This window comes from Stegostoma tigrinum, chromosome 6, assembly GCF_030684315.1.
Source record: "Stegostoma tigrinum isolate sSteTig4 chromosome 6, sSteTig4.hap1, whole genome shotgun sequence".
NCBI lineage: Eukaryota > Metazoa > Chordata > Chondrichthyes > Orectolobiformes > Stegostomatidae > Stegostoma > Stegostoma tigrinum.
The window spans coordinates 70,062,062-70,075,920 of NC_081359.1; the positions used below are offsets into that span (position 1 = coordinate 70,062,062).

At 37.9% G+C, this 13,859-nt stretch overlaps 1 protein-coding gene across 1 annotated transcript; it reads right to left on the minus strand.

Annotated features, from left to right (window-relative positions):
• Positions 1-7,897: 7,897 nt before the first annotated feature.
• LOC125453456 (sarcolipin) lies at positions 7,898-11,734 on the minus strand. Its single transcript, XM_048533089.2, has 2 exons — positions 11,599-11,734; positions 7,898-8,180 (listed from the first exon to the last, which is right to left on the minus strand). Exon 2 carries the CDS (start codon positions 8,047-8,049, stop codon positions 7,954-7,956), a length of 96 nt encoding a protein of 31 aa, XP_048389046.1. The 5' UTR covers positions 8,050-8,180; positions 11,599-11,734; the 3' UTR covers positions 7,898-7,953.
• Positions 11,735-13,859: the final 2,125 nt, after the last annotated feature.

Sequence of the window (13,859 nt, forward strand, 5' to 3'; positions counted from 1 at the left end):
CCCTGATTTGTCTTTCCAAAATGCAGCACCTCACATTTCTATAAATTAAACTCTACTAGCCACTCCTCAGCCCATTGGCCCATCTGATCAAGATCCCATTGTACTCTGAGGTAGCTTTCTTTGCTATTCACTACACCTCACATTTTGGTGTCATCTGCAAACTTACTAACCATGCCTCCCATCCAAATCATTTATATAAATGACAAAAAGCAATGGACCAAACACCAATCCTTGTGGCACACCTCTAGCCCCAGTCCTCCAGTCTGAAAAGCAATCCTCCACCACCACCTTTTACCTTTATCCAAATGGCTAGTTCTCCCTCTATTCTGTGTGATCTAAATTTGTTAACCAGTCCACCATGAGGAACCTTGTCGAATGCCTGACTGATGTCGATATGGTCATGCCAGCCCAAATGTGAATATTGTCTGCTTTTGTTGCTTTTCACAAGGACTGCTTAAATATTTGAAGTTTCCCCTTAAAAGCTCCCTCCACAGAGCATGGTGGTTTTTTCATAAATTTTTCACGAATAGCAAATAGGTGAATGTTGTAGCTCTTGCACTGGAGGTTATCAGTTGGTAATTGAACAGTCAATCTCATGATCTTTGGAGATTGGTTGAGTTTCATTTTTTTCTTTTTTCTTGTTTTGGTCTGGTATGGACTCAATGGGCCAAAAGGTCTTTTTCTGTACTATAGACCTCAATGACTCATCTGTGGTTCTGATGCCTTTTAACCATGGTTGGACTGCAGCATTCATTTTGGGAGATATTTCTTTTTATTATCCTGTTTCCTTTGGTCTTGTTTGTAGCATTCGATGAGGTAGGATCTTCCTTTACTACAACATTGGGTGACTAGGGATGTGCAGTTCTTTGACTGTGAACTTCACAGCTTACTAGCGCTCAAACACAGACTGGTACACACAAGATTGTTCAGATCTATTAGTGCCTTCCAGAAAAGTAACTGGCTTTTTAACTTCTGTTCTTGTGTATTGTTCAAAGGGAAGAACATAAAATGTGTCTGTGGCTTGGAACATAATTGATAGAGGTAGCTACTGTTTAGCTAGTTGTTGTCAGCTCCTCATTATCTTTGTAGCCACAGGAGATTATAATCCAATCTGTTTTGATTTCAAGAGCTGTTAAATGTGACATTATGGTGGTCTCTCACAACAGAGAGCCCTTGATTTTCATCCACAGTTGGAAGCATCACCCTTCTGTTAAAAAACACAGTTTTGGAATTAAACGTTAAAAGTGCCCACAGTACTTTGAAGTTCTGACCCATGGTCATGACACTGAGCAACTCACAGCACAACTACAGAATGGGTAGCCGAATCCTTAAGAACATATTTGCTAGACTGGGACTGCAGAAGGTGGTGAGGGACCAACAAGAGGGAAAAATAAATATAAACTTATCCTCACCAATCTACCTGTTACAATTGCTCCATCCATAATGGTATCAGCAAAATTGACCACTAAACAGTCCTTCACATTGATACTGCCCATCATGTTGTATGGTATTATCATTGTACTAAATTAGATCGACTTTGAACTGATATAGCAACTCAAGATGGGCAACCATAAGATGCTATGGGCCATCAGCAGCTGCAGAATTTTACTTCAACACAATCTGCAACCCCACAGCCTGGCATATTTCTTGCTCTACAATGACCATCAAGTCAGGGAATCAACGATGGTTCAATAGAGAGTGCAGGAAGTCATGCCAGGAGCACTATCAGCCATGCCTAAAAGTGAGGTATCAACCCTAGTGAAGCTGTAACATAGGAATATTTGTGTGCCAAATAGGATAAATAGCACAAGTTATGTAGTTAAGTGACTCCACAGTCAATGGATCATATCTAAGCTCTGTAATCCTGCCACGTTCCACTCTTGAATAGAAATGGACAATTGAATAAGGAGGAAGTTCCACAAATATTTCCATTGTCAATGGGACGGCCTCACTCCTCAATGTAAGAGATAAGGACGAAGCATTTATAACAATCTACAACCAGATGTGCCAAGTCCTGCCCCTGCTGTCCCCATGGCAGGTGGCAGTCTATTGGCAATCTGATTCCGCTTGATGTCAAAAATTGGCTGAAGGAATTGGATGTCGCAAAGGCTACGGGCTGTCAGATTTTTCCGCCAGTAGTACTGAAAACTTTGTGCTCCAAAACTTATTGTGCTGCAATTCCAGCTATTTCAGTACAGCTTTAGCATTGACATGTAACCAGCAATGTGGAAAATTACTGAGGCATCTCCTTTGCACAAAAATAGGGCAAATCCAACATGACCAATTACAGTACCTTAGTCTACTCTCATCAATCAAGAGATGGAAGGGATCATGAACAGTGCTACCAAGTAACATTTTCTTAGCAAAACACTGCTCAGTTTTGGTTTCACCAGAATCACTTATCTCTTTAACTCATTACAGCCATGATCCAAACACAGATAAAAGATCTGAATTCCACAGCTGAGGTAAGAGTTGATTAGCCTTGATATCAAGGCCAGATTTGATTGAGTGTGGCATCAAGGCATCCTAGCAAAATTAGTCAGTGAGAATCAGGGGGAAGACTCTCTGTTGATTGGAACCATATCTAGTACAAAGCAAGATAGTTATGTTTATCATAGATCAGCCACATCAACTCTAAGACATCTCTGCAGGAGCTCCTCAGGAAAGTACCCTGGACTCAACCATCTTCAGCTGCTTCATCAATGACCTTTCTCCTTCATAAGGTCAGAAGTGGGGACATTCACTGATGGTGGCACAATATTCAGCACTACTCATGAATCCTCCCATGATGAAGCAGTTCCTGTCAAGATGCATCAATACCTGGACAGTATCCAGGTTTGGCCTTACAAGTGGCAAATAACTTTGTGCCATACAAGCAGCAGGTAATAACTATTTTAATCAGGAGAGAATCTAACCATCACCTCTGGATACTCAGTGGCATAGCCATCACCAAATCCCTCCTTACTAATACCCTGAAGTCAGCATTGAACAGAATCTAAACTGAACTTGCTTAAGTGCAAGAGCAGTTCAGAGGCTAGGAATTCTGTAGCAAGTAACTCATCCCCTGGAACATAAACTTTGTCCATCATTTACAAGACACAGGTCAGGAGTGTGGTCGATCCCATAAGAACTAGGAGCAGAAGTGGACCATTTAGCCCATCAAGTCTGCTCCACCATTCAATGAGATCATGATGATTCGATCATCATCAACTCCACTTTCCTGCATTTTCCCTATAATCTGTGATTCCTTTAAAAATCTGCCTGTCTCAGCCTTGAATATACTTTACCACAGAAGGCTATTGAAGCTGGGTAATTAAGAGCTCCACAGATTCACTACCCTTTGAGAGAAGAGATTTCTTCTCATCTCTGTCTTAAATATGTGACTCCTTATTCTGAGATTATGATCTCAGGTTCTAAACTCTCCCAAAAGGGGAAACAACCTTTTTATCTCTGCATTGTCAAGACCCCTAATGGAATAAATCCATCATGCCAAGATGGATACAGCTCCAATAATACTCATGAGGTTTGAAAGCATCTAGGACAAAGTAGCCCATTTGATGGTACCCACAAAAACCCATATCTTCCACCATCGATGCATGGCACCAGCAGAAATCTACCAAGTCTTCTTAGACAGCACCTTCCAAACATGTGATCGCTACCATATAGAAAGGCAACTGCAGCAATGCATGAAAACACTCCACTTGCAAGTCTTCGTCTGAGCATCTGTTATGCCTTCAGTATCACTGGGTCAAAATATGGAACTCCATCCCCCGTTGAATTATGGGTCTACCTATAGCAAATGGATAGTAACAGCACCAGAAGGCAGCTCACCACTACCTTCTCAAGAGCAACTAGGGACGTGCAATAAATGGCCCAGTCAGCAAAATCGACACACCACCCCCCCAAAGAACTTTCTAAAAAGGCACTATATAAATGGTGTGTTGCTCATCTGTGCCAAAGGCTTTATTTTTAAACCTTTCCCCAAGTCATGCTTTTTACCTACCATGGAGATGCTAATATTGAGGCCAAAGTGGCTCAATATTACGTTGTTCGACCTGAATATCTTGATTCATTGGACAATATTATGCATGTAAAGAAGCTTTGGAATGAATTTGTGCAAAGCCTGCCTGCAGCTTTCATTTACTGACATGATGCTAGAGCGAGACACAGACCCAAATGCTTACCTATCGAAAATAAAATAGGGTATTAAAGGAAATGGCGGCAGAGATAGTGGATCTATTGATTACAATATTCCAAATTTTCCTGGACATGGGAAAGGTTCCAGAAAAATGCAAATGTAATGCCCCTTTTCAAAAAGAGAGGAAGGCAATACATGGAAAATAACAAACCAGTTAGTTTAACATCTGTTGTTGGGCAAATGTTAGAATTAATTATTAAGGAAGCAATATCAGGACAACTGGAAAGTCAGAATGCTATCCATCAGAGTCAACACAGTTTTACGTTTGAGTAATTTGCGAAAATTCTTTGAAGATATAACAAGCAAAGTGGATAATGGGAATGCTGTAGATGTAATATACCTGGGCATCTGGGAGATGTTTGAAAAGGTGCCAGATACAAAGTTAATTCACAAGGCTGGCTCATATCGGATTGGGGGTAATTTATTAGTTTAGATAGATGACTGGCTAATGGACAGAAGACAGATACTCAGGATAAACAGGTTTTTTTCTGGCTGGCAAGAAGTAACAAGTTGGGTGCTACAGCGTTTGATCCTGGAAGCCCAGCTGTTTACATTCAACATTAATGATCTGGATACAGGGATAGAAATCTCTATAGGCAAATTTGCAGATGATGCAAAAATAGTTAGGATGGTAAATTGCAATGAAACAATAAAAACCTTACAAATGGATATAAATAGGTTAGGAGACTGTGCCAAAATGTGGTCCAAGATGGAGTTTAATGTGGGTAAGTGTGAGGCCAGGTAATTTGGTCGGAAAAATAGGAAGGCAACCTACTATCTAAATGGAGAGAACCTTGGTGTACTTTAGTGCAGAGAGATCTAGGTGTCCTCATTCATGAGTCACAGAAAGCTAGCATGCAGATACAGCAGATAATGAAGAAAGCAAATGGAACTTTAGCTTTTATAGCTAAAGAGTAGAACATAAAGGTAAAGAAGTATTGTTGCTACTGTACAAGGTATCAGTGAGACCGCACCAGGAGTTTTGTGCACTGTTTTGATCTTTTTTGAGGAAGGATATGGTAGCATTGGAGGCAGTTCAGAGGAGGCTCACTTGATTGATCACAGAGATGAGGGATTTGTTGTATGAAGTTGGATTGAATAGTTTAGGCCTACACTCTCTGGAATTTAGAAAAATGAGGGGAGATCAAATTGAGGTATTCAAGATGATGAAAAGTAGATTTAAAATCGATGTGGAGTGGGTGCTTCCTCTTGTGGGGCATTCTAGGATGAGAGGTCATAGTCTTTGGATTAGAGTAGCAGACCTAAATCAAACTTGGGAGAAACTATTTCTCCCAAAGGGTTATGAATCTGTGGAATTTGCTACCCCAAAGTGTGATTGATCCTGGGACCGTGAGTAAATGTAAGGAGGATTTAGACAGATTTTTAATTGGTAATGCGTTGAAGGGTTATGGAGAGAAGGCAGGAAAATGAAGGTAAGGAGCATATCAGCCGTGGTCGAATGGTGGAGCAGACTCAATGGGCCAAATGGCCTATTTCTTCCCTATTTCTTACAAACTTATGAACTTATGAAAATAAGATCAAATTGAAAGTACCGTGCCACTGTTTTCTATCTCTTAACAAGATGGAAAAGCCGCAGGCTCAGATCCTCTGCCTTTCCCATATGGCTGGAAGAATAAATAGAAGGCAAAAAATAGTTATAAGCATTACAAAATAAGTAAGCAATTAAGTAGTCCTTACTAGCAACAAAAACAGAAGTTGCTGGAAAAGCTCAGCAGGTCTGACAGCATCTGTGAAGAAACAATCAGAGTTAATGTTTTGGATCCAATGACCCTTCCTCAGAACTTGGTGGACAAGAAGAAAGATTGGAACTAAATTCCATTGGAAAGAGGTGCAGGACTTCTTCAAGGTGGGCATGCCTAGAAGAGATGTGGTGGTGAGTTAAATACTAAAGAAAAACAGAAAGAAATGCAGATGCTGTAAGTCAGAAACAAAAACAGAAGTTTCTGGAAAAGCTCAGCAGGTCTGGCAGCAACTGTGAGGAAAAATCAGAGTTAACATTTTGGATTGGTGACCCTTCCTCAGAACAGGCCCAAAAAGTAATCCTTAAAGCTGTCATCTCGCATTTATATTCATTATAAATCTTTATTGTTTTCCAATTGATTATAAATTGCAACAATTTTTGCAAAAGTATAACCCACCTTATTGAAATGGGTTGCTAGGTAGTATAAAATTTGATTATTATTAAACAAAAGAAACATGCTCTCAGAGCTTTTCCTCTTGCACTCATCAAGATGAAACTGAAAGAATATAAAATCTCCAAGGCAACAATGGTTTATACAGTTTGGGAATAGGGGTTGAATGGTTGGATTGTGGACTCTAATTGGTAGAGGTACTGCAATAAAGGATGCACCCAAAGGATATTTAACTGCCAACTTTTAAAGGCAAGCCAGGCAAATCAATTTTGATTGGTCAAGACATTGCCCTGGAGAATACACCAGAGCATGGCTGTCCTCCAAGATTTTCTTTACACAATAGGTGTAAGACCTGTGCATTAAATTGAGTAAAATTAATTTTTGTTACTTTTAATTTGTGGAAATATATTTGAACATGGTGTTTTTATAGGGAGATCATAAGATTGACATTAGTTTAAGTACATGTGGTAGTCATAATTATATATTTATATGTAAATATACTGGTACAAGTGACCCGTGTGATAGAGTGATCAAAGCAGCGTAGTAACTAGAAAATAGCTTATGTATGTATTTAATACAAATGAGATGATAAGATAAGGAAACCTTTTGCCTACTGAAAACACATGAATATACTTTTGACATCCATGATTACAAGGCTAAGGATAAACACTGTTTAATCAAGGCAGTATAATTTTTATCCATGAGTTTGTGATTCAGGCAATCTTATGGAACATACCTACAGAGAAGATAATCTGTAATTCATTTCAAGAACGGGCATGTAAAAGACTGGAAAGAGCAAAGCATAGAAAACAAAATGTTCATTATATAGAATTGGATTAGAAGTGTAATTTATTTATAAGTACATTTGCATTGACCATTTTAATTATTACTTTTATTTGAAAAGTTAGTGGCAAGTGCTATTTGAAAAGCAAAGCCACATGTTTACTATCACATTATACCATAAATATCAAAACAGATGGTCATATGTAATAAAGGGCATGCGTCATCCCATATTTCTGTATTTCAAAACAGAAAATTGAGAAGTGACCTCAAATGGGACCAAAACCACACTATTTGGTAACACCAAGATTGCAGGGAATAGTAAAGGAGAAACAAATTGAAAATAAAAGTAGAATTGTTTGCTTATTTTGTTTGAGTTGTTTTAAAATACTGCTTGAAAATATAATATCCTCTTCGGGCAGTGTCATTACCATCTTGTTGATTCAGCAAGTATAAAGATGGTCAGAATCTACTGAGTTGCAGCCCATTGCTCCTAACGGCTGTGTTGTATGGAGGATTATAAAGCTGATAATGTGAAATAGCTTTGCTGTTTGCATGCAATTTCACCATCACGTTCATGCCCATGAATCATGAAAGGGTGACACATGCCCTTTCAAATAAACTGCAGAGGATCAAAATAGGGCATTTACAAAAGGAGTAACATACGAAGGACCAGAATTCAAACAAACAATTGCACAGTTAAATCATCTTCACACTATAGCCACTGGATAGCTTCCTTAGAGATAAAGCAAACGAACAACAGAAGTCATGGCAAACTGACACAATTTATTGTAGGAGCTACTTTTACATAGGCACAGTCTCTCACTCCTGATAGGATTTAACAAGAAGCCACATAAGTAGCACGGTTATCAAAACAACCATAAAGTTCAAGAAGAGTTCTTGTGTGGATTTATCCATGGTTGTAGAGTTTTAAGGAGCAGGATGACACAGCCAGTTGCACAGAAATAGATCAGTTCAGACGAGCCAACGTCTCAGAATAACAGCAGGCTGAATTCTACTCCAACACACTCCTCAAACCTCTTGGTTGTCTGAAATAAAAAATTACACACACCTTTCCTGTTAGTTTAAATTTTGTTTACGTAGATCTCCTCAAACAACTTTCAGTATCCAAACATTAAAAGGAATAAAATGGCATCAGAAACATATCAGCCCTTGGTCTGTCTTATTAAATATAATATACAAACAAAAAAACCATGAAATTGCTGGATAAACGAAGCAGGTCTGGAAAATCTGTGGAGAGAAAGCAGAGTTAACATTTCGGGTCTAGTGATCTTTCTTCTGAACTGGATCCACATCGTTAACTCTGCTTTCTCTCCACAGATGCTGCCAGACCTGCTTAGTTCCTCCAGCAATTTTGTTTTTATTTCTGATTTCCACTATCCACGGTTCTTTTGTTTATTTTATGAAGTATAATTTCTTCTTACATTGAAATGGTGAATTTAAAGTGACTAGAAGATGTAGTACTTTTATTTCTGAAGCCTCAATTCAAATCTAACCTAGAAGATGAAATAGGAGTCTCGCATTTTTTAGTTGGTTCCAAAAGGCCTAACCTAAAGGACCTTAACTAGCTCCCAGAGTATGTAGGACTATAGCAGAAAAATGTCCACGGCTGAGAATAAGCTCTGTTAAGAAAGGCAAACTTATCTTTTTCAGGGCAAAGGTCAAAGGACTATAGTCATAGAGTCATACAGCACAGAAACAGATTACTGGTAAAAGCTGGGAGTCCTGAATCATGCATGCTCCACCCAGCATTCCATTTAAACATTTATTGGGCCCACCCATGAGGTCTTCAGGAAGATGATGGAAGACCATGGAGATGGGATTGGTGTGAAAACCTGATGATGGGACTTGGGACAGTCATAATGGACATAGGAGTGGGATAAGGAGTCAGATAGAACGGAACAAAGAGTCTGGAGAACTGTTACAGTTAGCTGTGCTGCTGAGAAGGCAGCTGAAGGCTGTGTTTAGTGGAGGATGGAGGATCTTAGGAAGAAGTCCCAGAAGACACTTTAATAGCTGGGAAACTAGCAGATGAGCTCAGGAGAAGCCCGTGAGCAATTAATATAATTCAATGCAACAGCGACTTGGGAGAATGAAGTACACAAGCAAACTTTGCTTGGTGCAGCAATGCAGTATTAAAGGGCAGAATCAGCTGGTGAAGCTAGCAATCCATGGACAAGCTGGAGTTGTGGCCATATGTAGCTGCTGCAGTGCATTTTTCAGAATCCAGTGGTGTGCAGTCTCAAGAAGCAAGAGTGGACAATCAGGACACAAGCAGGTCATCAAGGGAGTCCATGACAGAGCCGCATTTAAGAAAGCTCCAATGCAAGGAGATCAAAAGTGAAGATTTGGAATCCCTTGAAGAGGAGACAAAGTTGAAAAAGATTTGGTGACCCACAGTTTGAGACAGTTGCTGAGAAATTCTCATGCTTTCTCAGGTGTTTATCCACAGTTTGTATGCTACCCACATCCACGTATTGTTAATTATGGAAATTAGAATATAAATTGCATTTAAATATTGGAGGTTTTTTTGCCTAACTTTGTATTGTAAAGTTTATTTTTGTTGTTGGAAACATGGCAACTTTTATTCTCTTACTAATTATCTGGGATCTCACAATTCATCTTTTTTGAAAGAAAATGTTTCTGGACCCTGGCCAGGCCCTATTATAAATTTGACAATCTAGTCTGGAATTATAACAACTAAAATTCTACGCAGCAACTTAAAAAGACTCAAAATTGTAGAAAGAATTTTTTATAAAAATCGCAGTTCAGGTTGATCTTCCAATATTGAAAGTCAACACACATTGCAAGGATGTAATTAACTCTGTTCCACTTCTTGCTGTGTCATAATGTTCAATATCAACATTAAGTCCCATTTTGCTAAAGGGGCTTGATTTGCTACCACAGACATTCCTCATCTTGAACAGCAGAACAACATATTTTAAAAATACATGATGTAGTTAATACAGAAATGAAATAGGAATTAACAGCTGTGCAATGAATATGGTTATATTAATTTGAAATCTAAATATAATATTTGGCAATGGTTACCTAAGGACAGCACCAAAGTTTAAGGTTAAAATAATTTTCATTATTATTAGTTACATTCAGACTATTAAGAGATTAATTTACTGAGGTAAACTAAAAACATATCTGTTGCATCTGAAACATTTTCAAAAAATCCAAGCAACTTTGACTAATGAGTTGTGTGTACTTTTGGAGTTACAACCCGCAACAATGAAGCACTATGCTATCAAGTTACATGGATGTTTGATTTACGCTTGGAACTAATACCACTTCTTTCAACATGTGTGACAAACAGATATTAAAACATTTGGCTGGGCATGATCTAAAAATACATTGAGTTTTAGCACTAATTGATGTAGTGCTTCTAAACTGAAAATTCTTCACCAATATCACTGGACAATTTACTTTAAAAATTCTTAAGTTCTTAGTAAGTTTAATAAAGTGAAAAGTGACAATCCGAATTAATTTTAAAAGCATATTTGTTCTTCAGTTTTGGATTGTTGATGTGTTCAATCTTTATGGGCAAGATTTGCATTATTCAAGAAACTGCTTACAAGTGCATGTTCAAGTGCAAAATCTCAAATTTCTATTGCAGTAAGATATTAGAATGTGGTGTAAAATAATTGTTCCATCAAGCAAATTCTGTTTAAAGTATTAAATATTTTTTGTAATACAGTAACATCAAAAATCTTTATACTTTTTGGTGTGCCCAGTACTTAATGATTTGCAATGATTTGATCATTTGCATATTGGGCATCCTTAGTCGTTAATGAAGTCCAAAAGTTTCTATCTTAATTATGTGCAAACTAATTCTCTGTTTTATTTAATAGTAAATATTGTTAAAGAAAATATGAGATGTTGATTGGAAGACAAGACTTGGTTGCAATATTCTATTAGCAAGCTAAAAAACGTTACCTGTTTAAAAATATTACTGGTAAAGAATTAATAATCAGTTATAGTGGGAATGTAAAGTGACTATGAGATTTTATCAGCAACATTTCAATTGACTGAAAATAATATAATTGGAAAAACGTAGACATCTTAGTAAAAGTAAATTAGCAGCTAAACTTCTTCATATTACAAATTGGTTTAGTTGAGTAATGTTTATGCTTTAGCACTCAAAATTAAATGATATTCTTGTTTGTTCTTGATAAATTAAGTCCTAAAAATGTAAAAGGAAAGAGAGGTTCAAACTTCCCATTTGAAAAATGTGTTTGAATGATTTCTGTCTTGTGCTAAACTAAATTCCTTGTACTAACTGCATCAATGCAAACTTCAGTTCATTCTTATTTAGTTCATTATTCAAAGGTGTGAATAATTCCCGAAGAAAATCGAGACTTTGGAAAGACCTGCAAAATCTGTAAGAGCAATATCTGTTACCTGCCATATTACTTCACAAACATGCACTGTATACTTTACCTATGCAGTAAATTATCTAAATGTTGCAGCAATGAATGCCTCTCCAACACTGAGAAGATAGCCTTGGTTCATTCACTGTCGATCTTCAACTGCAGTCTGCGCAGCAAATCTCTGAGCAGGATCTAAAGTAGTCCAGAATGGAGAGCAGTGCTATATTTTTGGCACTAAAGGCAATGATGTCACATGAATAGAATGTCACTGAGTAGATGGCTCTAAAGGCATGGTGGGTTCTCTGAGTAATATCTTATGCTTGCTAAATTTTACTCTTAATTTTTTATAAGTTAGAATTATAAAGCTAACATACTTTCATTGTAGAAAAGATAGGAAAAGGCAATGAAATCATTTTAATTCAAATAAACTTCTTTTATGTACATTACGTCAAAATGATTTTTTCCATTGATTAATTTTCTTGATGCGAGTTTTCTTTCTCCTTTACCTTCCTGACATCTTGAAATGTTGAATGAACAGACAACCTGCTCCCAAATTGCCATGAGTGACCATTTAACTGGTCGATAGTTAGCACTACAGTGATTTATGCACAACTCTTGCCCCAGTCTGTACTTGACACCTGTTCACTTAATATATTTGAACAGTACATAGAACAATACAGCGCAGAACAGGCCCTTCGGCCCTTCATGTTGCGCCGACCTGTGAACTAATCTAGGCCCATCCCCTTACACTATCCCATCATCATCCATATGCTTATCCAAGGACTGTTTAAATGCCCCTAATGTGGCTGAGTTAACTACATTGGCAGGCAGAGCATTCCACGCCCTTACCACTCCCTGAGTAAAGAACCTGCCTCTGACATTTGTCTTAAATCTATCGCCCCTCAATTTGTAGCTATGCCCCCTCGTGCAAGTTGATGTCATCATCCTTGGAAAAAGACTCTCACTGTCCACCCTATCTAATCCTCTGATCATGTTGTTTGTCTCTATTAAATCCCCTCTTAGCCTTCTTCTCTCCAATGAGAACAGACCCAAGTCCCTCAGCCCTTCTTCACAGGGCCTGCGTTCCAGACCAGGCAACATCCTGGTAAATCTCCTCTGCACCTTTTCCAATGCTTCCACATCCTTCCTGTAATGGGGCGACCAGAACTGCATGCAATATTCCAAGTGAGGCTGCACTAGCATTTTGTACAGTTGCAGCATGACATCGCGGCTCCGGAATTCAATCTCTCTACCAATAAAGCCTAACACACCATAAGCCTTCTTAACAGCACTATCAACCTGGGTGGCAGTAATAGGAAATGTATCAATATAGCAGCTTTAATGTACCAAAATATCCTAAGATACTTTAAGATTGAATAATTGACACCAAGCCGAAGAAAAAGACATTAAAATATGTGTCCAAATGTCTTCTTAAAATAGTAACTTATACAAAATGTTGTAAAGGAGGAAAATTTGTGAGAGAAGCAGTCTAGAGAGGAATGCTAGGTTTGTGGCCTGGACAAGTGAAAGACTTGGTCAGCATTAGTAAGGTGAAGAAGGTAAGGATGGCACAAGTGCCTAGAATTGGAGGAACCCAGAGTTCAAACTCAGCACTGCAGCACTGACAGAGGTTTCTTTTTCAAATCAGCCATTAAACTGTAGCTAATCTCCAAGCAACCTCTTAAGAACAATCACATCTTTATTTTATTTTTAATTTATTTCTATTTTATTTTTACTTTATTCTATTTTACGCTCAACGTCTTCAAGATATCATTATAATGCCTGACGCTAAATGCACTGAACCAAGTTTTAACACTTTTGTAACCATTTATACCCATGTAAAACAGGATTCCCAATCTTGTCACTGATACCTATTATTATATATTTGCTTACATAATTAGATTCACCATTAGACCATCTCCTCCCAGGTTTTTGACTTTACAAATTCAGACATCCCAGAGATATCACTATTTTCCCTGAATGTGTTGTCTTCAGATTTAAAAGAATGGGAGTTTAATTGGGAAGAAGGTAGTTCTCTTGGAATGTATTCATGATGGTCTGAGGTAAAAGATTCTCATCTAAGCTGTAGGATTTTTAATCTTGTTCCTTTATTTTGGAAAGGCCAAAATGCCTGCTAGAGCAGGCACCTTTTCTTGGCAGTTCTTGAATCTCCACATGTTGCTAATCTCTTATTAGTGTTATCCTTCAAGAAGGTTTTATGCATCACATCTTCAATTTGATTCAGTGAATTTTTATTCACAGTCCGCGCGTACATCTGTGTTGAAGTGGTAGATTTTCTACTTCAACTTATTGATTATTTTAAATATTTTT